This window comes from Parus major, chromosome 24, assembly GCF_001522545.3.
Source record: "Parus major isolate Abel chromosome 24, Parus_major1.1, whole genome shotgun sequence".
In the NCBI taxonomy this organism is placed as follows: domain Eukaryota; kingdom Metazoa; phylum Chordata; class Aves; order Passeriformes; family Paridae; genus Parus; species Parus major.
This window is the reverse complement of record NC_031792.1, coordinates 2163174-2189801: the sequence shown is the minus strand read 5'-3', so window position 1 is coordinate 2189801 and position 26628 is coordinate 2163174. Positions and strand designations below refer to the sequence as shown.

At 49.6% G+C, this 26628-nt stretch overlaps 1 protein-coding gene across 1 annotated transcript; it reads left to right on the top strand.

The window, feature by feature from the left end:
• The first annotated feature begins 1223 nt into the window (after window positions 1–1223).
• Window positions 1224–24294, top strand: TRIM29 (tripartite motif containing 29). Its single transcript, XM_015649565.3, has 9 exons — window positions 1224–2078; window positions 9114–9209; window positions 10365–10598; window positions 10945–11143; window positions 14094–14177; window positions 17060–17119; window positions 18052–18153; window positions 19062–19141; window positions 21507–24294. The coding sequence occupies exons 1-9, from the start codon at window positions 1224–1226 to the stop codon at window positions 21567–21569; spliced, it is 1773 nt and encodes a 590-aa protein (XP_015505051.1). The 3' UTR covers window positions 21570–24294.
• Window positions 24295–26628: the final 2334 nt, after the last annotated feature.

Genomic DNA, 26628 nt, shown 5'->3' with positions numbered 1-26628 from the left:
CTTCTCCAGCAGCGCCACCGGGGCGTTCTGAGAAAACCCAATCAAGCACAAATCTCTGGCATGGTTAATTTGCACCCTGGGCATTTAACTCAGAGAAATCTCACTGAAATTCTGAGTGTAATCTGAAGGGATGTGAAAGGAAGGTCAACCTCATCCTTTAGAAATCGCTGGAATCCACCAGTGCCCATAAAGAGCTTTTTTTTCCTCCTGAAATCATCTGTGATTCCAACAAGTGAACATTTCCCAGGAATTCGGCTGCTGGAGACAGATAATTTTTAACTTTTTCACTTCTTTTCCCTGGCAAGAGATATTTTAACCATCTAAGCTGCAAAATGTTTCCTCTTCCAGATGTGTTCAGTTCTGAGGACATTTATGGGAAGAGCTACATGGGATACATCTGAACCTTTATCTCCGAGCACACAATGGGGGTTTTATTTCACCATTCACCTTCTGGAGATTCTGTGGCCTGTGGGAAAAGCAGGGCCAGCCAATTTTTACCTCTTCTGATCCGTGGCTGGGTTATTTCCAGGTCTGGATGGACAGACCTTGCACAAACCCAAAATAAAATCAAAATAAAGATAATAGGGCCATTTAAACCCAGGATTAACCGTGAATTTCTCCTCCCTCCCAAATGCAGCAAGCCCTGGGGGGAGCCTGCTTGAAGAATGCTTTATTCTAGGCGTTCATTTTAATTACAACTCTAATTATTTTGGTGCATGGCTATGACCCAGTTAACAAACCCACCTTGGGCATCTCGTGGTCTCCCGACCCTGCCCATCTCTGCAAGGAGGGAACCTCAGCTGCTGGCCAAATTATTTTTGAAACAAGCGGTGGAACTGGTTGCTACATCTTAATGAAAATTATTTCTTTTTTTTTAAGGAGACATTTCTATGTATATAAACAGCCCTTCCTCCCCAACCTGGTTAGACAAGAATGTTCCTGGGTGTGGACTGCCTTGTATAATTAACTGCACAGCTGGAGCTTCTGATCCCTCAACGTCTGCTCCTTCCTTTCCTCCTCTCCTTCCCCCCTGCATCCACCTGGGCGCGATCCGGGCGCGCTGCGGGTGCGTCACCGCGGCAGAGAGGCTCCCTGAGCTCGGCATTCCAGAGCCATTCCTCGCTGAGACGAGGCCCAGGCAGAGCCTGCCTGCCTTGGAGGGCGCTGAGAGACGGGAGCTGGAGCAGAGAGCGAGCACAGACAGCCCTGACCCCGTTTAGGCCATGGAAGCGGGCAGCGCAGCCAGGACAAACGGCACCACCAGCAAACCCGAGGACGTCAAGAGCCCAACTGCCCCCAAAAAAGAAGAGGAAGCCAAGAAAGCCACGAGCCCTGGTGGAGGCGAGAAAGAAGCTATAAAAGGCACGGGCGGTGCTGCGTTGGAGACAGGGCAAATCAAGAGCTCCCTCTTCTCTGGGAGTGACTGGAAGAGGCCCATCATTCAGTTTGTGGAGTCATCCGACGAGAAGAGGTCAACCTACTTCAGCATGGACTCGGCAGACTCCAAGAAGATGCAGTTTGCCAGTGGCCAGATTGGAGACATGCGGAGACCGGCCCTGAACTTCCCGGAGAAAGGGGACCTCAGGAAGTCCCTCTTCTCCTTGGATTCCAAAAAGAGCTTCCTGCCTGCTGACGGGGAAGGGAGGAAGTCCTTGTTCTCCTCAGGGCAGATGGGGGACCTGAAGAAATCTTCCCTGCCTCTGGTGGAGACGGGGGATCTGAGAAGACCCTTCAACAAGCCCGACAGAGCCGCGGGCTCCCGGCCCCGCGTCAAGCTCGAGGACGTTCTCTGCGACTCCTGCATCGACAACAAGCAGAAGGCTGTGAAGTCCTGCCTGGTGTGCCAGGCTTCCTTCTGCGAGCTGCACCTCAAGCCCCACCTGGAGGGAGCGGCGTTCCGGGACCACCAGCTCCTGGACCCCATCAGGGACTTCGAAGCCAGAAAATGCCCTGTGCATGGCAAGACCATGGAGCTGTTCTGCCAGACGGACCAGATGTGCATCTGCTACCTCTGCATGTTCCAGGAGCACAAGAACCACAGCACGGTGACGGTGGAGATCGAGAAGGCGGGGAAAGAGGTAATTTTATTCTCCTTTTATTCCTCTTTTTTATTCCTCATGTCGGCAGCAGCCTGCAGATCCCAATGCCACACCACAGCCTTTGCTCCCCAGCCTGCAGTCCCTCCTCAGGTGTGCCTGGGATGGAATCCTGGGATGCAGTGGTGGGAAGGGTTTTGTGGAGAATTGACATTGCCTGGGTGCTGTTCCCATGGGATTGTCGTTCTCCTGAGCCTGCTGGAGCAGCACGGCGCTGGAGTTGTGCCGCAGGCGGGATTTAGGGATGGAGATCCTGGTTGTCAGCAAACCTGACTTCCAGCAGAGGCTGAATCAAAGCCCCAGATTCTAAGTTTTTTAGAATATTCTTGAGTTTTGACAGTGTTTGTGTGGTGTTACCCACAGAAAGGTGCTCAGGGTCAGCACCTCCAGAATACAAATTGTCAAATCAGCGGCTGCTCAAGTTACTCATAGGCACTGATATTGAAAATTGCAATCTCAGCTCCTTACAGTGAGATTAGGTTTTAGTTTTGTTGGGTTTTTTTTCTTTTCTGTTGAGCCACACCTATGGAAAGAGTCTTTTGAAGTTTAAATGGAAAAAAACCCCAAACCTTGGTGCAAGCAGAAAAGCTGATCTTTTCCCCTGAGGTGTTGCTACAGCAGGTTCAGAGGATGGACATCCAGGGAGATTTCACTAATGAAATGTCTTTCACCTTTGTTTGCTCAAAGCCTCCTGTTGTTTGCTTTCTGGGTGGATGAGGAGGATTTCACTTGTTCTAGCAAAAAAATCAGGGTCTCACCACATTTGTTGCTGCTCATCTCCATGGTAGAAGCAGGACCTGGCCTAGAAGCTTTCTAAGCAGACAGGACAGGAGAGATGCCAAAAAGGAGACCTGTAAAATAATAATTATATTAAACAACATGCCTGGAGTCACACAGTCAGAATCTGGAAGGGCACTAAGATCTCCTAAACCCCAAACCAGTGCTGTGATGTGGTGACCAGGCAAACACAGGTTGTGAGAAATTCTTGAGTTCCCTTAATGGGAAGAACAATTTTACTCTTTCTAAGGAGCTGGGGAGATTTATCTCATCAGGCTGAAAGAGCATCTTGTGTAGAGCTTATCTCTGGCTTCTCTGGTCTTTCCTTGCCATGTCATCTCCAGCTTGCAGCCTCACTGAAACCAGACAAAGCCTTTTCCATGTCTCAGACAGCCTTTCCCAAATTCCTGCAGGGCTTGCCAGCCTGCTGTTTGTTCCATAATTGCCTGTCCTCGTAGTTTTGATGCCAGCCCCGAACATTCAGAGCTCCAACATAAATTTATGGCTGGTGTTTGCTGGGGTGTCCCATTCCTGCCTGGAACAAGGTGAACAGCAGCTTCCCAAGGAAGCAAAACTGCCCAGATCCTTCCTCCTGGGGCTGGAGACACCTCCAGCACCCTGGTTTTAAAGACACAACCTTGGGCAAGCAGAGAACTGGGATTTAAATGCTGTTTGATTCCTTTCTCAGAGTCCTTGTGCCACCTTTAGCTCTGCTGCTACTCAGCCTAAAGGATTTAGGATTTATCAACATGAATCATGCACATGTTCGAGTTTGTCCTGACAACGAGTTTGATCGTGCTGTAACTCGAGCGAGCATTCACTCAGACAAAAACAATTAGCACGAAAGTTGTTGCCTACAATTGTTTGTTCCCACCCCTGATTTATTCACCAGAGGTGGAGCCTCAGCAAGAGCCACAAAGAGCAATGAATATTTCCAAGCCCCTGGTGTCTAACACCTCTTCTTATCAAATCAGCCCAGCTGGAATGTGACCACAAACTGGGAGAGTGGCTGCTGCTGCCCTTTTGGAAGGGATAAGCACCAACCTCACACCAGGTCACATCCCTGTTTTCCCAGCTTGGCATCCCAGCAGCTCCACAGTAGTTTTAAAGCCTCCAAATCCATCCTGCCACTGGAGCTGTGACCAGAATAAAGCAACGTCTGGACAGAGCCTTTCACACAGTGCTGGATGTCCAGGATTTATCTGCAAGGATTTCCTCATCCCTGGCTGTTGTGTGACTCCAGAACTGCAGAGCATTCCAGAGCTGGGCTTTGTTTTGCTGCACTGCCAACCTGGGAGCTCAGTGATTTGGTGGCACCAAAGTGTCACAGAATAAGCCTGGTTTTGGTACATCTGCCCTTCAGTTCTGCAGAATTAATGCAGATTCCAGCCTGTCTTTGCTGTGAGCCTGTAGGGAAGAGAGCAGTTGTGTTTAGAGCTGGGAAAGGTCCTTCTGTGGAATTAGGAAACCCTGCTTGTCTCAGGGAGCAGACAGAGAAGAGGAATGCAAACCAGCAGAACACAGACACCTATAGTTAGGGCAGTGCAAAGCCTGATATCTCTGTCTCAGACAGAGAACACATCTTCCACTTCTCAGGAGCCTGGGGTGAGAGTCACTCACCTCCTGTTCCTGCTGAGCAGACACAAGTGAAAGGCACAGAGACATTTGTCCTGACTTCCCACCCAGTGCTATTTGCGTATTTTACCCAGCAAACCTTTAATGCTCTCCCCAGATCCACTTTGCATTCGTTTCCTGCTGCAGCTTTAAAGGAAAAGTAAGAGTTTGCACCAGAACCAGTACAAAAAAACCAGCCAGGGAAAGGTCTGTGAGGCTGGGTAATAACCGCTCACACTTGGAAAGTGAGAATTCTTCTCAGCAGCTTGTACAGTTCAATAAAACCCTTGATTTATCAGCAGAACCAGAGCCCCCCTTGGAGCCAGCATCCTTCATTCTGAAAGGGGATCCTTCATCCCAAACCTGTTTTACAAGGCTGCTCTCTGAGGGAGACAACTTCACCTCTGCCTGCCAGTCCCAGAGCTGTAAATAACCTGGCACTGCCTTCCAGCACCAGCCTTGGTGCTCAGCATGCCAGGGCAGCTCTGCTGAAAAACACTTTGATTTGGGTTGTTTTTTTCTGTAATTCTTTATCCTTTAAAGCAAAGTTCACTGTGGGTACAGGGAGCTGCTGTGCTGGCTGTTCCTCCTTGCCACAGAGCAGCTTTGAAAAGGAGGGATTTCATAAAGGCTGAGCCAGGCTTTGAAGGAAACCATCCACAGAGATGGATCCAGAGGGATTCCCATCCCTGCATCACTTTCACTGAGCAGAGAGCAAACAAAATTAAACCTTGGAAGGGTTTGGGGGCCTTTCTCACTGCTGCAGCGTGGCTGTGAGGTTTTTATCTACACCAGCTGTAGTTGCTCTGTGGACACAGCTCAAAAGAGATGCTCTTTCTCCAGAGTTTCCTGCAGGAAGGACACTCTTCCCAGCTGGAAATAGGAATAAATTTGTCTGTTTGCCCAGATTCTGCATTAATCCTCTACACTGAGGACAGAATCCAGGGAAAATCCACTTGCTTGCAAGCAAGGAATTCTCTCCAGGCTGTGCAGAGAGACTCAGCTTCTCCAGTGGCATTTTATAGGACGCTGGCAGAGTCCCCAGAGGTTGCAGCCCTCTGACACCCAGCTTGCTTAACAGAAACCGAGATGGGGAACTGCTGTGAAGCCAGCAGAAATCACATCTCCAACAACTCCCTGACTTTTCAGGGGACAACGAGTTGGAGCAGCGCTTCTCCACTCCGTGATTTCCTCTGGATGCTGCTGGCAGGTTTAATTAGCAGAGCTCTGCCAGGTTTGGGACACAGGAGTGTTCCCAGAGCTTTCAGGGCATGATGCTGCTTGTGCTGCTGCTGCCTTGCACAAAAGCACTTGCATCATCCTGCAGGGCTCTTAATCTGCCATCTGCAGCTCCTGCACAGCAGCAGGGCTGGGTTCAGCTCTGCAGGTCTGGATGCACGCTCTGAACTTTCACTGGAGCCTCTTAACTGCCCTAATTAACTGAGGCTCTAATAGGGGATCCAATCTTAGCTTGAAGGTTCTCAGTGCCTTCATTTCTCAGCCTGCTCTGCTCCAAAATTGTCTAAATCTGGATTTCCTGGATTTTTCTACATATAATACAGTATAATAGATGATATCTATAATATATATCTATATATAATTTAGATAAATATAATATATAACATATAATATATAACATACAGAATATAACATATAAAATAAAATATATTATGTATAATATATAACATAGTATATAATATATTGCATAATAGACAATAGATAATAGATAATAGATAATATATTAATATATTTATAGAATATAGAACATAGAGCATATAATATATAATAACTGTTCCTGTTATTTCTGCTCTGGAGGGATCCCCATGGTGGGGATGTTGCTGTATTATCTCTCATGAGGACCTTCTGAACCACAAATCTTCCAATGGATTTGTTCTGGATGGTCCATCAAGGATTTTTGACCCTGGAAAATCTGAGAAATATGAGGACAGATGGGAGTTGTGTCTCAGGGAGTGAAGCTTGTCCCTAAGACCTGTGGCCTCCATGCTGTGCCTGTATCTGTGATATACATGGGCAGCCAAAGCAACCTTCCAGACAATGAAAAAGGTCTTAAAACCATCAGGAAATCACCTCCTGAACCCTTGATGTTGTGCTCCACCTCCAGAGCATCCTTCCTGAACAATTCTGTCCTTGCCACCAGTTTTTCCACTGTTCCAGAGTCTTCCTGCACCTCTCTTTAACATTTTTTCTTATGTTTAGGGTGTTTTTTTGTAGTATATATTTAATTTTGTTTAGTATTTATTTAACTTTTTGCAGTATCCCCACAGTCACACCTCCCTTGGCCTTGCTGGAGCCTGTGCTGGTGTTTCCCCTTTCCCAAATCTGGCTGAGTGTGGGATTTGCATCCTGGCTGTTGGGACCATCTCTGTAATTTCCATTTGCAAGTCACAAATCTCGCCCCAAATTGTTGTGTGCTCTTAAATGGTTGTTACATCCCACACCACCTTTCTGGGGGATGTTTGAACTGCTGAGAGTCAGGATCACTTTCACAAATAATAGCTCCCAAAATTCCTTGGAGACACATCTTAATTAAAAAGGACTATAAAAGCAGAATATTGTTATCACCACCTTCCAGCCATCACCTGGTATTTTATTTTCCTGTCATTTTCTCTGCAAATCCCTTGAGTTTGGGAGTGTCTACGTGGCTGTGAAAGTTCTGCTCTTCCCCAAAAATGCCTTCCAGTCTTTCTCTGTAGGATTTCACTCACATTCCTATAAGGATGTCCTGATTTTTGGGGATGAGGAGGGAAATAATCGCTCTGGAGATGAGCTTTTTACTTTACAAACAATTAATGCCACCTGGAAGCAGCTCTGTGGCTCGAGGAAACAACTGGAATTTGGGTGTAATTTCTCACATTGGTTAATGCAGTGGATAAATGGATCTAAAATATTTTCATCTCATTGCATTTCCCTGCTGTGCAGAGTCTTGATGCACAGGACATCTCCCACTGCACGTGGGAATGGAAACCAGCAGGAATTCCTCCAAGTCACTGTCTTGAAAATGTGAAAATTACAGGATCAAACTCCTGTCTTTGTTCTTTTGATCAGCAGCAGAGCGGATTTTCTCACCTGGAAGCCGGCGTGGCTTCCCTGGTGCCACAAAATCCTTTCCTGCATGCCCTGAACCCCTGGAGAGGATGAGAATCAGCTCATGGCAGCGTTCAGGCCACTACTGAGAGTGTGTGGATTTAGAAAGCCAGTGCTCTCCTAACTCCTAAAAACCATGTGAGGATGCAGCTTTTGTGGCACTGAGACACCTCTCAGCACACTTCCCTTTTTCCTGCCCGTTTTTCTAATGTTTTATAAGGCAACAAAACCACCATCCAATCATTCTCCCTCCATAAACAGAGATTTTCCAAACTGGAACAGCTGGGGCTGGTGGATCTCAGAGCAGCTGTGCTGGATTCCAGCTCCAGAGGGTGTTCAGACACTTGTCTGGCATCAGGACAAGGGCTCCTGCCTGGGCTGGTTCACAGCCCCTTCCCTGCTCTTCATTTTGAGTGGGGAACTGAAAACTTTTAAACTCTGATCAATAAAGACCCAGATTTTTGTGTTCCATTAAGTTCTTGGATGGACAGCTGGAGTGTGAGAGCAGATTTATCCAACCATGCCTCTAATTGCTGGCCTGGATTTCAGTGGTTTGGGTTAATCCAGCCATTTTCCAGAAGATCCCACATGAACAGCAGGTTCTCAGGACTCTGCTAACATGACAGAACACAGGGAATTTCTGCCAGCTCTCAAATTCCTCAGCAGCTCTGGGCTGGGTGTCCCACAGCCAGATTGCCTCCAGCCATGGCTGAGAGCAACCTGCACCCACATGAAATGCAGAAATGCAGAAAGGCTGGGACAGGATCTGTGGGGCAGGGATGGAGAATGGGAATGACCCAAGGAGGGGCTGCTGGAGTTGACAGGGCAAGGCTTTGCCAACATCCAGGTGCTGGGCTGACCCAGGGAAACAGTGTGTGGTGTCCACAGCTCCACTGCCACGAATTCCTGTGCCAATCTCAGCTCTGAGCTTCTCTGGGAAGCCTCTGAACAACGAAATGCAAATGAATCCCAGCGAAGTTGCTGATCTCAGCCAAGCACGTTGACTACACCTCTTCCCTCCTCCTTTTGTGGCTTTTATTTTTTTTTTCTTTTTAATTTTTTTTTTTCCAAGCATTCCCCAGCTCCATCGCTACATGAAAGCTCTCAATTCAGAGCAAATTAATCCACAATCCTGTCTAAACAGAATTCCTGCCGGAGGCATCATCCTCTTGTTGCAACACTCGTCAAACGTCATTCCGTAATTACATGAAAACTGTTATTGCTGCACAGGCACACCCTGGGCTGGGCCCTGCTCTGCACACACAGCTGAATTTTGAAACAGCTCCCTTCCCCTGCAGCTCATGACTCCCATGTGATTAAAAGCAGCACCCTGACAGCCTGGGAGGTGGGTGCTGCTGCTTTGCTGAGGGAGCTGAATCTGCTGGGCTGGTGCCCGCTGGCAGCGCACGGTGCCCGCTGCAGCCCCGACCTCCCCACTGCTGCCTTCAGCACACCAGGGCTGCTTCAAGTGGGCCACCCTCAGCCCCAGCTCAGCAGCTCCCTCTCCTCTCCTCCCCACAGGCCGAGCTGTCGCTGCAGAAGGAGCAGCTGCAGCTGAAGATCATCGAGGTGGAAGATGAGGTGGACAAGTGGCAGAAGGAGAGGGACCGCATCAAGGTGTGTTTGAGATGGCCGGTTCGCCTCTTCCTCCTGTAATCACCAATTTCTTCTCCCCTTCTCCCACATCCCTCTCCTCTCCTTTCCTCCAGTTCTTCCTCACTGTATCCCCTCCCTGGCCTCTATCTCATCCCTGTCCCAAACTCCAAGCCAAATCTTGGAAACAACAACTCCCACTGAAGTCATCTTGCGACATTCCCTGCGGGGAGATCAAGCCCTGATACAGAACCAAGGCACCTCCCTGCTCTGGCTCCTTTTTTTAGGTCCTTTATGGCACTTCCATCATCAGTAGCCAGGCAGATTTAGAAACAAAAAATCCACAAATAACCTGCAAAAGGGCTCTGGGTTGCCCAAACTGAGATAAGACAGCAGGAGCAGATAAATTTACCCAACAAACATCTTATTTATGGTGGAACAGCTTATTTCCATGCTGAGAGAGGGCTCCTTTATAATTCTTGCACTGTGTTAAGGGTTGGAATAGAGTCACAGTGTTATTTTTTTCATTTATAGCCAAACTGAATAAAGCAGTGAAAGCACAAGTTGGAGACACCCCAGAAAATTTGCATAATATTAACAGGCAAAGCCATTCTTCTTCCTTTTATGTGGTGCAAGCACATTGGCTCACCAGCTCTGCTTTTCATCTACTTTATTATTACTATTATTATTATTATTATTATTATTATTATTGGAAACCTGACCTAGAAATTTTGACTCTCAATATAGTTACATCTTGTTCATCTGAGGAATATTTCAGAGGCACCTCGAGGTCAGGCTTGTAAAAATTCTTTCAGCACCTTTCATCCTTTGAAATGGTGGGAATTTGGTCCTCGAATTGTCCAGGAGCCAGAACCCTGATTTAGAAGGTTACAGAGTGTTTTCAAGTATCACCTGTGAGTGCAGGAATTGAACCAGGGATAGAATTGAAGTAGGGAAGGCAGTGGCCCTTTTGGATTGCATCCATTTGATTATTGCAGGAACAGGTATTGCTTCTTTCCTGCAGCTGAGACTTGCATGGCTGGAGTTTCCATACTCTAAATGCTGAATCCTTGGATTTACTCCTCTCTGTGTCTCTCTGTTAGCAAATAACTCTGAAATTTTAATATTTTCTTGCTCCTCTTTGCTGCTGCCTCCTCTCTCTGCCCCTTCCCTATCCAGAATTACACCACCAACGAGAAAGCCACAGTGGACCAGCACTTCAAGGAGCTGATCCGTGACCTGGAGAGGCAGAGGGATGAGGTGAAGGCTGCCCTGGATCAGAGGGAAAAGATCGCCTCGGAGAACGTGAAAGAAATTGTGGATGAGCTGGAGGAGAGGGCGAAGCTGCTGCGGGAGGACAAGGAGAACAGGGAGCAGATCCACCAGATCAGCGACTCCGTGCTCTTCCTGCAGGTGACAGAGAGCTCATTTCCCTTTCCTTTATCCCTGTGAGGACGGGATTTGTCCCAAAGACAATCCCAGAGAAGTGTGAGATGGGTGAACCTTCCCCAGTTCACTGCACATCCACAGCAGGGATTCAGCTGGACATCTGGAGCTGTCTCTGCTCTGGGAGGTGAGGAGTGGACTTGGACATGGTTTTTATGGATGGCTGCAAACCATGGACAGAACATTTCCCTGCCCATCTTCACTGCTTTCCTTTGCACTCTCAGACTCCAACATCAACCAGCTCCCCCAGATTCAGCCTCCACATCTTTATGCTCCTCATTAACCGTGATCCCTTTTTTTTTTTGTTTGGCAGGAATTTGGGGCTCTGATGAGGAATTACGTGCCACCTCCATCCCTCCCAACCTACAGCGTGCTGCTGGAAGGGGAGAGCATGAGCCCATCCATGGGGCTGCTCAGGGATGACCTCCTCAACGTCTGCATGAGGCACGTGGAGAAGATCTGCAAGGCAGACCTGGGCCGCAACTTCATCGAGAGGAACCACATGGAGAACGGTAAAATAACCCAAATATCCCCCTCCCCTCCCTCCCTGCTTCCCTGGAGTGCAGGGTCAGGGGTGATGAGGATGATGAGCACTCCTGATGAAGAAGAAAGTAAGCAAAGACCTGGGGAAAGTGGGAGCAGCGACTCCTGTAGCTGGAATTAATCCTGGAATATGAGAGTTATCAGAGCATGAATTCTGGAATATCAGAGTTCTCCTAGCACTCCTATGTGAGGATGGAATCAGCTGAGCTGCCAGGGATTTAGGGTGTCGCAGGCAGGACACCAAACTGGCCCCACTCCCCTGATTCTTGGTTCATTCCAGGTTCATTTTAGGGTTTCATGTTTAGGATTTAATGGGTTTAGCCACCTCCTGTGTGCAGTCAGGAACAGCCACCCTTCCCTCCTGCCCTGTGCCAGGCTCCAGCAAGCCCCTGGAAGTTTAGCAGGGCATTTTCCAGGAGGGGAAACTCCACAGATCTGCTGAGGGCCAAGGCAGCAACCCAAAGGTGAATGTGGGATGGCAAGTGTGAAATCTTATTTGTACAATCAAAGGGTGCTGGAGTGACACCAAACATTACAAGAGCAGGGTTTCAGCCTCTGCTTGCCTGGCTGGAGCATGAAATACCCTGCAAGCACCTGTCACTGAAAAGGAAATATTTGAAAATCTAATTTTCCAAGTAAAGAGGGCTCTGTTTGGGTGTTCAGCTACAACTTGAGCTGGAATGATTCTGGTCATTCTCCCTGCTCCCCTTGGGAGAGCTTTCCTGCCTGCCCTGATCCAGGGTGTTCCCCACATTTCAGTGATGTTTAAGGTGATCTTTAAGGTGAACAGAGAGGTCACAGCCGACACCACAGCACCAAAATTAATCTCGTAAGTTTATAACCCACTTCCTCACAATTAGCTGGGAATAAAGGGCTTGTCTTACATCAGGCTCACACCTAAGATTGGGACAGGGCACCACAACGGGGCTGTGCTGCCTGAGCTGCCCAGCTCTGCCACAGGCAGCCTCTGTAACCCTGGGCACGTTGCCTAATCCCAGGGAATGACCTCTTGCAGGAGTAGCAGGGATGGCAATGAGCGGTTATCTCACCTGGATGTAATCTCCCAGTCATTGAGGAACCCCAGGACAGCAGGGGGTGATGTGAGGATAATGGCACCCTGCCCTTCCAGGAGGATGTGGGAGTCCAAAATGTGCAGGAATAACCTCAGGGACAGCTCATGCAACACAGGCAGCTGAGGAACTCTGCTGCAAATCTGCAAAATTGCTGATAATTCACTGAAATTCACAGCCTTTACTGGACACCCATCCTATATTAATCATTACACTGTCCAGAGCCATCATTCTCCATCAGACATGAATTAAATGGACCTCCAGATCCTTCTGGACCAACCTTTCAGGGATCCCAGAGTGCTCAGGATGCACAGCAGGTTTTAAAACTCTCCCTGCCTTTGAAGTAGCTCAGGAAATTGAACACTACTTATCTTTCAACACTGCAAACATTCCTATTTAAATTCTCAACACTCCACATGCTCCAGAATCACCGAGAAATTTGACAATAACTCAATATCAATAGGTGACAAACAGACCCAAAAATCACTTCTGTGCATTTTTCTGTCTTTGTTCACCTGAAGCTGTGCAGAATTCCCTCTGCTGGGATGTGTTTTGCCAGTCCTGGAGCATTTCCCTTGGACATTTTTAAAACCCAACAAGGTTCTGCAGCTACTCAGTTCTGGTAGCTCAGGATAAAGCCTGATTGCTTCTTGATTATTTTAGTTGGGGTCTCCTCCATGATGCCAGAAGCCCTCACTGTTATTTGAAACCCATGGAACTCAAGTGCCAAAACAATTTTTAACTCCTTCCAGAAACCTGGGTGCTTCCAGAAGCTTTCCCAGGGACACAGCTTGGATTCTGCCCGAATGACAAGTTGGGAACAGGTGGGAAATGTTATTTATGGCGAGTCCCAGGAGCTTCAGAGCTCTCCTTTCTCCAAGCCATGGTTACAGATGAAAGAGGATGCACTCTGCATCCAGTGGCTGCGAGGGAATTAAATCCATTAAGGAACTGTGGAGTTATTAACTCGGACTCCCCCTGAGTCACTGCAACAAATTCATTTGCAGCTGGCTTGATCTTCTACTGTAAAAAACTTCCCAGGAAGAAATATTATATTAATGGAATGAAAGCTGCTTAATAGCAGACTCCAAAGGGAATCCAGGTCCTTTTAGTTGTCATAACAGGTACCTACGTGGCGAGGAGACAAATAATCAGGGAGCTTAAATAGCACAGAAATAAATGGGAGAAATAAAAGAAAAGTTTGTTCAGTGACATGAGAATCAAGGAATGGAGCTATTTAAACATCAAAACCGAATTTACTTCCTTGCAGAGAACAATGGGTTTACAGAGGCCTTCAAAGAATGTTTTTTATGAGCAAGTGTAGTGATAAAGCCTCATTTCCTGTGAATCAGTGTCAGAACTCCAAACCCAGGCTGTGTAGGAGTAAGTTTGATCCATGAAACCTGAACCAACCACCCTTGTCCAAGACTTTTGAGCTGTTTGCAACTCAGCTTTAGCATCTCTCCCTAAAAAGTGGAGAAGCCAAGCCATTTAACCCTCCCAGAACTGATTCCTGGAGCTTTAAAGAATCACAGTTCTCCATCAGCCAGCCCTGTGCTCAGGTTGAACACAAAAAGGAGCCAAACTCAAACCTCTGGAGTCATTTTTAGCCACACTGCAGTGTTTGGGCAGGAAAATGCCTCAACCCTCAGGTGTCCCTATGGATTTTAGAGGATCCTGTGTCTGCTGCGAGGCTGAACGCTTCAGCTGGGCTCTTCCTCTGAGGGAACATTTTATTTTACACTCTGGGCAGCCCCAGAGCTGCTTCAGCTCCCAGGCAAAGATCCCACAGGGGGATTAAAGACCACCAAAGTGCACCCCCAGCTCATGCCCTGCTCTGCCTCTCCAGGGGACCACCGGTTCATGATGAACAACTACGAGTGGAACCAGCCTGACAACCTGAAGAGATTTTCCATGTTCCTGTCTCCCAAAGGTACGGCATCCCAGAGGTGGGCAGGCTCCCTTCCAGCTCAGGAGAGGAGATTCACTCATGATGTATCCCAAAATTTGCTCTCCCTCACTTTTCAGATCCATCCCTCTTTCATCCATTTTCTCTCCAGCTTACAGAGTTTTGACAAGGTTTGCCTCAAACCAGGCAGAAAAGGTTCTCAGTTTGATGGGGAAGAGCTGGAGTGACTGAACTCTATCCCAGAGTGAATATAGTGGAGTTTTAACACAGGTTACCAGGATAAAATCTGTGTTTTTCTCCACCCAAAGCTTATCTCTCTGTGCTATCAAGTGAAAGCTGCACTAAGCATTAAGATTTTACTTTCACCACCAAACATAATTTTTCCTTACAGGGAAAGGACAGAAGAAGTGAGGAATGTGTCCTAAAAAAAAGAAAAGCAGGAGTCTGGAGTTCCTCTCTGAGCTCTGACACGAGCCCTGGTGATTTATTTATGTCCCACTTGTTGTGTGGCTGCTGCAGGATGAATTTTTGGAGCGAACCAATGTTTCCAACACCTCCAGCTCTAAAATCACACTTGGAATTCCTGAATTGGCATCCAGAGCAGGGAGCTGGGAGTGCTGAAATCCCAGGCAAGGCGAGGAATGAAAACAGGAAGGGTGGCACCAAACAAACAACCAAATTTCAGCCCTGTCCTTGTGCCGTCAGGGAAATTCTGCTGAGACCACAGACTCAGCCCTGCACCCAAAATTTTCCAAGCCTGAGGGAAGTTTGAAAATCAATTCTAGCATTGCACAAGCTGAGCTTATCTCTACCCAAAATGTGGAGCTTTCAGGTGGAAACAGCCTCAAAGGCATTTAAGGAGTGTGGCAGGGAGGAACACTGGGCAGTGTCATCCCACCTCTGTCTGGGACCGGGATAATGCCCAGCCTGGCAAAAAGAAAGGGAAGAAATAAGGAAAAAGCCATTTTGGCCATGGCACAGCATGCCAGTGCTGTCATGAGTGCCTGAGCTTCCCTCTGCTGCTCTCTGGAGCTGCTGACACCGGGGAGAAGAGGCTCCAGCTGGGATCCAGCATTCCAGCTTCCTGAAAATCCAGGAGGGATCTCCAGGCACTGCCAGATCCACGTGGTGGTTTGTGTCCAGAGCAGAGTGAGGGCTGCACAGCAATTCCCCTCTTCCTGCACTGGGCTGCTGCTTTATTCCACCTCCACATCCGTGTTTTCCTGGAAACACCGGCACTGCTGCCTTCCCAATTACTCATTCTGTGTTTTCTATCGACCAAGTGACTGTGGCCAAAACAAGCAGTGATTGCACACAGAGCCTGTGTGGAACAGGGATTGGAACAGGGATTGGAGCAGGGATTGAAACAGGGATTGGAACAGGGATTGGAACAGGGATTGGAACAGGGATTGGACCCCAGCAGGGTCAGGGCTCAGGGGTGACAGGGAGGATCCAGCTGCTGGAATCACGCTGGGAGGGATTTGGGGAGCAGGATGAATCAGTAGGCAAAGCAGGAGATGTGAGAGCCACTTGGCCTGCAGGCTGGCTAGCCAAGGATTGCCTGGTGATTAACACAGCATCCCCAGCATTTTTTAACTCTCTGTGCCCCGTGCACCAAAGCCCAGCAGTGCAGCTGATTGCATCTTTCCTAAAGCATCCCAAAACGGGGAGGGAAAAAAACCTGAGGACCACCCTTTGTGGTGTGCAACACTCTTGGAATCCTTCAATATCTCATGGCAGCTTTGCTACACACTCTGTTTCTGTCTAGGCTGGGTCACTGCAGGTCCTGCCCCAGGCCACAGTGCAAAGTCTGTTTGCTGGACTGAGGAATGCTCTCTGCTAATTACAGCAGCCCAAACTGAGGAGCTGCTTGGATTCCAGCTGAACTTATTGGTTTTAAGCCCTGCTTAAATTCAAGGAGACTTCACTGTTCTTGAGTTTCTTAATAAATGGCTTCAAACTGACAGAGAGGAGGTTTAGGTGGGATATTATGAAGAAATTCTTCCAGTGAGGGTGGTGAGGCCTTGGCACAGAGAAGCTGTGGCTGCCCCTGGATGTCTGGAGGTGCCCAAGGCCAGGTTGGACGGGGCTGGGACCACCCTGGGACAGAGGAAGGTGTCCCTGTCCATGGCAGGGGCTGGAACAAGATGATTTTTAAGGTCTCTTTGAACCCAAACCATTCTGTGAGCCAATATTTGCTTGCAGCGATGACAGAACGAGGCAGAGGTACATAAAATATTTCCAACACTGCCTCAAAGACAGAGGAACCAGCTGCTCCATGCTCCTTTCTATCCTCTCCCACTAAACTTTCTTCTCCTGATGTGTCAAAGACTTTGGCCAAAGCCAGGAGGAGATTGGAAAAATCATCTTGAAAGTCTTTGAATGAAGAGTAGAAGGGACTCAGGCGCACAGAAATTGTGTGAACAGAAACACACCTAAAACGGAGAAGCAGCCCACAGGATGGCAGCAGAGCAGCTCCAAGAATCCATCTTCTTTTTGCTTTCCTGGGAGCCCGGTGCCTCCCCAGAGGGCTGCAGCAGCACCAGTCTGTCCTGCTGGAATCCTGGGGCACACACCTGGCACAGGGCTGGGAAATGTTCCTGTCCTGGTGTCTTTGGAGCTCAGAACCCAAACCTCTGCCTGCAGAGCTCTCATGTTGAGTACCCAAACCTGAGCTGGCAATTCACTGCGGCTCTGAGAGCTCTGCTCACTGCAGGAGAAGCCTGTTCCCCATCCCCTCTTAGCCAGGGATAAAACCCGGCTCCTCCTCTGCTGCCTGGGCCCAGATTTCTGTTTTGGGGCTGCTCCCAGCTCGGTGGGGACCTTTTCTAGAGCAATGCCAGGTACAGGCCTCTGAGGCAGCTCGTCAGGAGCCGACTGCTGAACTGGATGCTCTTGTTTTACAGCCAATTTCAACCCACGGTCATGGGAATTTTCCTCCTTCCAAGCGACTGAGGAAACACTTGGTACGGGTAATTCCGCCTTCAGTGTGAGAGGATCTAACCCCCCGTGCCACAGCTTTCTGCCTGACTAACCCACCTTTCCTGCTGCCCCTCTCAGCTGCCTGGCACCCGAAAATCCCGGCTCCTGCCGGGCTGCCAGCACTGCCTGAGCCCAGGCTCTTGGTGCTGTGCTCAGAGGAGGGAAAGGCATCCCTGCTTCTCCTTGTTCACGCAGAGAAAGGAGGTGGAAAGCACAGGAGGCAGTTTGCAAAGATCCCCGGATCCCAAACGTTCAGAGTGCTCCGGGGAGGTTGTGGCAGAACCAGGAGGAGGCTCCAAATACCCTCAGCCAGTCTCAGAAGCACAAGGTGCTTCTTCCTACCACACCTTTCATTCCTAAGTTCTCAAAGACACAGCCAGGCCCACGTTCATGCCTTTTCTTCCCAGATCCCCATCTTCCTTTTCCAACATTTTCCTCCTTTGCTTTATTCCTACAAGGTCCAGCCTTTCCCTTGGTGCTGGAAGCAGCCACGGCCACCCTGCCTGGGGAGCTCTGGTGACTCAGAGCCACACCTCAGCCCCTCCTGCTTTCCAGGCAGGGCTGTGTCCCTCTCATCTCCCCGCTCAGATCCCTCCTGGCAGCCAGAGCCCGAGCCCGAGGAGGCCAGGAGGGGAAGCTTTAATGGCAGTGGGGTTTGAATGAAGCACTGCCGGGAGGCAAGGGCAGTGCTGGAGTCATCCCTCCTGCCTCTGGAGGTGCAGGGAGCTGCTGCTCCGGCCACACCTGCGCTCTGGGGCTCTGGGGAGCACCTCACACCCACACACTGCTCCCGTCTGTCCCTGGGACAAAAGGGACAGGGTGTCCCTGCCCGTGCCCCCCCAGCCAGGTGCCACAGGTGTGTTTGGAAATGTCCCCTGGAGCCCCGTGGAATAACACAACCTCTTCTGTCTTCCAGTAGGCAATGGCACTAAGCTGCCTTTTCAGTTCTCCTCGGTGGGACAGAATCCGCCCGGTGACTTCAGCAAACAGTCTGATGGGAGCCTCTTCACTAAGACCGGTACTAGGAGCTGAGTATTCCCTTCCTCCTGCCCCTTTCGAGGTGACAAAGCCCTGAATCCTGCTCTGGCTTCCTGGAGCAGCCCCACACCTTGGCCTGACTGCCAAGCTCTCTGCACGGGAGCGACTCTGCTGAAGCAGGGCAACAAGGAGTGTTAAAAAATATTAAAGTTTTATCTAGGAAACAGCTGGAGGGATTTTAAATTTTGTTCATAATGGGTAGGGGATAAATTTTAGATGATTTTCGAGGAAGACACGGTGACCATTTGCCCCTCTAGTTTCATCACTGCAAAATAACACAAACAGCACAACTTTAAAAAAAACCAAGTGTGAGCTGCCTGGCCTCCTTCACCAGAACCAAACCCTTCCACCACCTCATCACCCACCCGAGGTGGAATTCGAGAGCACCAGAACCTGCTGAGCAGAGTCAGGGCTGGTTAACTGGGGATGGTGGGTCCATGGTGTGATGCCCTGAGCGTGGTGCTGCAGCCTGGGCAGGGCAGGGCTGGGGGGCTGCCAGGGCTTGGGGCTTGCCAAGCTGCCAGAGGAGCTGCAGGAAAGCCAGGCTCAGCTCTTGCCACCAATGAAACAGCCTGCAGTGCTCCCTGCCAGAGCCAGAACGCTGACCTGGGGACTCCAATGTAATCGGTCTGATTGCATTCCACCTCCCTGCATTCCTCAGACGTTTTAATTAGCCAGGCTTTCTTTCCTGCCTTTTCCTGCCTGATTGGGTGGTGGAAGAGGCATCTGTCTGACGGCTGTCTGTCGTGTCCCACCCCGGGGATGGCTGCATTTCCATGTTGAGCAATGCAATACTAATGAGGTGGCACTTCCAGTCCTGCTGCTGGTCCTGGGGACAGGGGGTGGCAGTGGCAGGGGCTGACCCAGCTGTGTTTTGTGTTGTCACAGCCTACCCTTCCATTGTGAGGCACCAGTCTGCAAAGGTGACGCCACAGACGTGGAAATCCTCCTCCAAGCAGTCGGTATTGGTAAGAAAAATAACGATTTTTCCTTGGGAGAGCTTCAGCCTGTTCCAGGGGGGGCTTCAGGTCCTTTGGAAATGTAGAAATAAAAGCCCCACCGCTCCTGTTCAGGATGCAGATTAACCCCCTTCACAACCTTCACAGCTCTAATCAGTGCTGCAAAAATTACGTTTTGAAAAGGTTTTGGCCTAAAATTTGATGCAGAAGATAGGAACTGTGCAAATCCTCCAAAACGATCCTGATAGGACTTTTCCTGCCTGGAGGGGTGACACCCACTCCGTGTCACTCTGTGACATCCACAATGTGGAAATGACACCAGAAAGAACCACGTCACAGTGCCTTGCTGGTCATGTCCTGCAGTGCCAATGCAGGATCAGGGCTGAGGGGTCAGAAATCACCACAACATCTCTGAGCCACTCATTTGACACCCATCATGGTAACAGGCACAGGGCAGTGATGTTTTAGGGCTTGTAGTCCCAAATATACAAATGCACTGCCTCAGCAGCACCAGCTTCATCTGGTTTTATTCACACTGTGCTGCATTAAGGCCTTGCATGATCTGATTTAAGATTCTCGAGCTTCAGCCACCACAAATGAAACATTTATTATTATTATTATTATTTTCTTTGTAATTTCTGAGTGCACATTTGTGAGAGGTGATTTACAGTTCTGTGGAAATGAGACCTGGGGTCAGGAATGAGAGCATTCCCACACTGAGGGAAACACTCCACAGGTAGAAAGTGGCTGCCTGAGGATTGCAGCTGGATCTGCTCCGTTTTCAAGGCTCCACAGGAGGTGAATTCCTGTGGAAGGGATGTCCCTTGGCAGACTCTTCCAGGAAATCCAGCCTTGAGCCTCTAAAGGTGCTGCAGCAAAATTCTGCCATCCCTTCTGCCTTGGGTTTGACCCTCTAAAACATCATCACCCACATCTATTGTGTTCCCAGTGATTTTTCCTTAATCCCCACAGAGAAAACCTGGGTAACCTCTCCCACCCTCCCTGCCCTGTCTCCCTCTCCCATGCACGCATTTGCAATGACCATTTCCTTTTTATAGCCAATTTTCACCACACAGGCCTGAACCCAACAATTGAGCTGATAAATACAAGCATTTAAAAGCACCAAAATAGAAATACATACTCCAGGCTGCAGTATCTCTGCAGGAGCTTTTATGGTCTATTGGGCCAATAATCTGGCTTTTAAAATAGCCTTAAATGTGTATTTAAGTAATATACATTCTAAAAGGTCTGTAAATATGAATTTTCACAAAGAACTGCGCTGTTTAAGGAGGAAGGTCTTTTTCACGCCCAGGGAGCTCTTTTAAATGAAGACCCCCCTCTTTCATATCTTAATTCTGTTGGAAATTAAAGCCATAAAATGAAAAGGGTCTTGACAAAAGATTGAGCAGGAGGTGTTGAGCACTGACCAGGGAGATGGGCTGGGGTTGCTCTGCCCTGCTGTTCCTGATATTAAATAGGGCTGCACTAAAAGGGGCCTGTGGGGTCTCTCCCACCTTCTACACGTGAGAACAAACCTAAGACAGACTGGGCATTAAAACCCCCATTTTTTTCCTGAATTCCGTGGCTGTTCCTTCAGTGATGGGAGGATATTCCCACCCAGGCTGGAGATTGTGCCTCTGTGATCCCAGCAAATAAATCAGCTGCTGTTTCTGCAGCGTGAGGCTGCACAGCTCTGCCTGGTGCTGCTGGCTGAAATGGGGCAGATCAGAGTGAAATCCCAGGGCCAGGCCCTGATGGCATGAGATCCACTCAGGGACTGCAGCAAACAGAGCTGGAGAGGCAGAAAATGCCAATTCCTGTTGGTTCTGCCCCATCTCTCCACTCGTGTTTGTGTTTACACAAACACCGGGTGCTGCAGCAGAGCCCCGTTGTGTGAGAACTCCCAAGCACAAGAGTTTGGGGTTTGCCAGCAGAAATAAACCCCACACAACTTGCATAACTGTGCGTGGCTCCGAGTGTGACAGCTCCCCTGAGCTGTCAGGTTAGTGAGCAATTAAAGCACACTGACAGAGGCATAAAAATAAAGGTGACATTCCCCTTCTCCCCCCCAAAACAAAACCCTCTCATCAAGCCGTGAGTCACAGTCTGAGGTTTTTGCATGAGGCATCATTTGGCTCAGCAGTGAGGGCCATGCAAAGCACGTGTGTAAATCAAACAGAAAAATAAAAGCCAAGTTATTTGCATTTGATGTCTCCAGCACCTCCAGGAGGGGAAGGAGGCAGTGCTGCTGTCCAGGAGGAAAAGCTGGAGGCGTTGAGGCAGGGATTTGTAAGATGTGGATGGACAGGTGAGGTGCAGGGGGTCAGGAAAAGGAGGGGGGTCAAACTGACGTGCCCCAAATTCTCCCTTGCAGTCACATTACCGCCCCTTCTACGTCAACAAAGGCAACGGAGCCACCTCCAACGAGGCCCCCTGAGCCCCTGAGGATGTGGGGGAGAGCCGGCAGCGCTCGGAGTGAAGGCTCAGCTGCGGATTTTCACGGATGTACCTGCTACTCTTTTAACCCTACTGCTCTAATCTCTGCCAGGGCCAGGGGAGGTGCAGGAGGGAATCGCCTTTCCCTGAGCAAACCGGGACTTTTCCCCGAATCACCCGCTGGCCTTGAGAGCTCGGCAGGCCTTAACACCCTCTGCTGTCCCCTCCTTGTCCCCTCGCTGTCCCCAGCTGCTCTGCCCTTCATGCTTGGGTGGCACCCCCTGCTAGGCAGCTGTCCCCCTGTCCCCAGAGCTGCTAAATCCTGGTGGAGGACCCGAGCTGGGTGTTCCCAAAGCTCTTCTGAGCTGGGTGTTCCCAAAGCTCTTCCCAGCACGGAGAGATCCCAGGCTGGAGCTTTTCCTGTGCCTCTCCACGCTGGGGACGCCCAGCTCCCACTGGGATCAGATCCTGGTGGCATCACACGTCCCCAGGGTCCTCCATCAGCTCAGCTCTGCTCCTCACCTGCCAAAAAACCCCAGCAGGATTTTTCCGGAGCTGCTGGAGGAGGGCAGGGAGGCTTTCCAGCCCATTAAAGTGCCCCTCCAGCCACCGTTTCAAATTAAGAAATAAAAAGCAAATCCATCCTAGTAATACAAGATTGATTAGATGCCATAGGTGCTGGGTGCTTTTCTGGTTTGTGGTGGTTTTTCTTAATTCCCCTAAACCAAAATTGATTTATATACTGTAGTTCAGGTATTTTATATTTTATTTTTTCCCTGCAGTGGGCAATGAGAATTACTGCCACAGCTTTTTGCTCAGGATAATATTTTTGTATTTGTCCCCTGGACAGATGAATCACATCCAGGGCTGGAGAACCATTCCATGATCTCCCTGAGGGGATTTTCCTTCTCCATGGACAAGCTGAGGGGTTCAGTCCATGCCATGCAGGGGGAGAAATGGGAATAAGAGCCCTGAAATGGTGAAAACCAAGACCTAACAGCTCCTTTTCATGGTTTGCTCTATCCAAGCAGCTTTGAAATGGCTTCCCCCTACTTTTTCCTGCTTGCAGCACCTTGCTGAGGGAGGTCCCACCTGAAAATTCCTTCCTGGCTCATCCTTTCACAAAGATACTCACGGCTTTTTAACACTACACCTCACCCAAAACTCCTGGGGCTGGGTGTTGGTCGCTCCAGAGCACTTGAAATGTCACTTTATGATGATTTTCTTCTTCCCCCCCAATAAAGACCAGAGTGGGGAAGGGGCTGGCATGGTAGGGCAGGATGTGACAAAAAGGATGTGAAAAAAAGGATGTGAAAAAAGGGATGGAATCACTGGGTTTGGCACTGAGGGGTTTGAGGATGTGCATGAAAGGATAAAATCAGCCCACTCCAGCTCTGTTTGCTCTTGAGCAGGTCCACTAAAACCTTCCACCACCTCCTTTTTAAGCTCCAAAACATGGGCACGACCCTTCCTGCTGCTCCTCCTCCTCAGCTTGGATGTTAAAATCCCCTGTCCCCCTGCCCTGAGGACACCACTGTCCCTTCCTCCCGCTGTCCCCTGCCCTCTCTGTGCCCCCACAGCCCCTTTGCTCCCCTTCCCCTCCCCAGGGGCCTCCCCCAGCCCTTGCACACCCAAATTCCCACCAGGAATGGAGCTGCTCCCTGTTTGTCCCAGCCCTGGAGGACGCCAGGACCCTGCTGGGGTGCCCCAGCCCCTTTTCCCCCCGGGATGGGGCACATCCCAGCCCTGTGGTACCTCTGCTTCCCAGGGCTTTCCAGCGAGGCTCTGAGGTGGGCAGGAACTGTTTGGATGGTGTTTTGGTCAGCAAAGCCGGAGGGTTCCTCCTCCTCCTCCTCAGACAGGACGTGGCTGCGCTGGTGATAAACGAGATGTAAACGAGGCCCCTCAAACGCTGCAGAAATAAAGGAGAAAGCTCCATGTCTGACCAAAACCAGCCTGCTGAGATCTGTCTGTGGCGTTTCTGTGCTCTCAGAGAGGCTGAGTCTCTCCAAATTATCCTTTCTGTGAGCTTGGGGAACCCGTTTTCACTGCTTTTTGGATGTTTAAGGTCAGAGGAAATTCCCACACCCTTGAGGGTCAAAAGTTGATGGATGCATTTCTAGTACACCACCCCAAAAATACCCGGCTAGGTCAGCTCCCAAAATCCTTCCCAAGGGCATTTCTGGAAAACCCCTCAGCCAGTGCCAGTTAAACCATCCTGTATTCACTGGCCAAAATAAGAGTATTTTGCCCCAGCCTGGGTCTGGATCTCCCCAGGAGGTTGGTTCTGGGCACCTCTGGGACCCATTTGAGCCCTTCTGGGACCTCTGGTTCTGTTCAGCTCGAAGGTCTTGTGTCCATCACAGCTTCTCCTTCCCCTGAGGGAAAGAAAATCCCTGTGGGGTGCCAAAAATGCAGATTCAAGGCCAAAACCAAGTGGATGTAGCACTGACAGCTGCTAAAGTAGCGATTGTACATCCCTCTGTGAGGACAAAGGTTATTCACAGGAAGATTTCCAGAGGATTCCTGGCATATTTCTACTCCCAGGCACTAAATACCAGCTATTTCCCCCCAGACACCAGCAGCACTCATCCTGAGGAGTGAGAATGCCACCAATTCACTGGAGGAGCCGGTAAATCCTTGTTTACCCCACAAGGGAGTTAGCAGAGGAGAGAGCTCAGCTCTTTCCCATCAATTCCACTCATTGCCTCCATTACTGTTATTACTGTGATTAAAAAGCAATCAAAGAGAAATCTTCTTCCTGTCCTGGAATTGCTGCAGAACGTCTCAGTTCCACCACTGGAGCAGGAGGAGAGAGAATTTTGGGCACCTCTTGGGCTCAGTGACACCAGGAAATGATGATGGCCTGGCCTGAGCAGGGAGCAGGGCTGGAATAGAAGGTTTTTAATGCAGGGGGCTGGATTAAATGAGGTTTTTTTTGATCCCTTCCCACCCAAATTATTCCATGGTTCCTTAAGGAATAGAGGTGATGTGTTTCCCTGGCCCAGCCAGAAGCTGTGGGGGTGCAGGGGACACTTGGACACCCGAAGGGGCTGTCAGAGCAAGGCTCAGTGACATCCACAGGGTGCCTCAGAGTGAAACCAGCAGCTGGGACAGCCCTTTGGCCAGCCTGGATCATGGAATCACAGCATGGGGTGGCTTGGAATGGATCTGAAAGCTCATCCCATTCCAAAGGACAGGGATGCCACTGCCAAGTCAGGTTACTTGGGGCAGGAGGTGGCTGCAGGGACAGTGCCAGAGTGGATCCTGGGGACAGGAGGTGGCTCAAGGCCACTCCATGGGTCAATCCCAGGGGCAGGAGGGTCTTGGGGCTGATCCCAGGGTGGATCCCAGTGCACCAGTCCTGGGAGCGATCCCGGGGGGATGTGCTGGGTCCCTGGCCAAACCCAGGGACAATCTGGGGCAGGTGGGGGTCCCTGGCCAGTCCCAGGTGGCTCCTGCAGGTGTCAGTGCTCTGCCGTGCTGTATCCATCCCTACCGGCACCGCCGGCTCCGGCCCTGGCCCCGCATCCATCGCTTTTTACCCTCGGAACCAGCAAAACCCAGCTGTGACACCACCACAGCTCCATCCTGCTCCCCTGTTCATCACCCCACCCTTCCTCATCGGGACAATGCCAAGGGAAATGTCCCTAACCCGGCCACAGACCCTCTGCTGGGGTGTAAATTCCCCAAAACATCCAGGGCATACATTTGTCTCTCATAATCCATTCAGCTCACTTGACTTCAGCCACCAGAGCAATGCAGGCCACTGTTTTATCTTTGTACATATTAACTATAAAGTTTTAAAATGAACAATCCTTCAGAGGCGTAAACAAGAATTACAAAATCTAATTGCTTGTGAACCTTTAAATTCTCGCAATATTTTATAATGACATAAATTTGCCACTCTCTTGCACAAAGATAACACGGAGATAAAGTGTTTGAATTTGCTAATTAGCAAACATAAAACGCAGGGACGAGATCTTAATGAAACTATTGGGATGTTCAATCAAAGGCTATGATAGCTCCTGAATTTTCATTGCCAGGACTCAGATCTTTGGGTTTTTTAGCTCTTCAGGCTACAGACCTGGATAGAGCTCTTTACAGGTTAATATTCCCCTTAACCTGCAAAAAACAGCCCAGCATTTAAGCCATTAACGCACGGCTAGTTGTGGTAATTAATTTGCACATTTTAGTGCTTTTAAACTCATAATCTTACACTCTGCCATCAGGCACGTATCTAGACCTGGAGCAGTAAAGCTTCTTATATATGAGAGCAATGAAGGATGAATATTTTGTCCTTTCTGTTTGTTATTACCAGTTCTTCAGTGTTTTGTAAATAAGAGTTTTCATGTTCTTGTGGATGTGGGCTGTCAGCATTTTCTCCCTGAAAAGTCAGGCAGCATCAGGGCACAGATGGACCAACAGGAGCAGCTTCCCTGGCACTGCTGATCCTGAACCTCGTGCTCTGGGATGTTTTGGGGAGGATTTACAGCAAATTCTGTCAAGCTCTGCCCACAGCGTTTGTTTTCCCTGATAGAACCCCATCCCAGCCAATCTTGGGAACCCCAAACCTGGTTCAGCCTGGCTTTGATGAGCTCTAGGAAGAACTTGTCGAGTCCTAGATGCCCCCAAATCCTGCTGAAGCTGGGCTAAACTCATCCCAAGGCTTGCTTGGGTTTGCTTTGCTGCCGCCAGGAGCTGCTCATCACCCCCTGCATCAGCTCAGGGTGGTTTTATCCAACATCTCAGGGCCAGAGTTGGTTGTAGGGTCTGTGCACCTCAGGTGCCACAGCACAGCTGTCTGGGTTTGCAGGGACACCCCCAGAAGGTGTTTTTGTGGGCTCCTTGTCCCCAAACCCCCAGCAGGAGCTCTGGCACCACAGAGCCAGCCCTCCTCCACAGTCTGACAAAACCTTTCCCAGCCATTTGGAGCAGGAAATCTCCTTAGCAGGGGAACCTTTGAAGGCCACAGCCTGCCCATGCGTGCTCTTGGCATGGAGCTCCCTACAAAGGCAAGATTTACTTCCCATTTTCTCCTCCTGCTCGGGTCCTCCAGG

Coding starts and splice junctions, on each gene's coding strand:
- TRIM29 (XM_015649565.3), top strand. CDS start 1,224: ATGGAAGCGGGCAGCGCAGCCAGGACAAACGGCACCACCAGCAAACCC. Junction 14,178..17,059: donor CATGTTCCTGTCTCCCAAAG/GTACGGCATCCC, acceptor CTTGTTTTACAG/CCAATTTCAACCCACGGTCA. Junction 19,142..21,506: donor CCTCCAAGCAGTCGGTATTG/GTAAGAAAAATA, acceptor TCTCCCTTGCAG/TCACATTACCGCCCCTTCTA.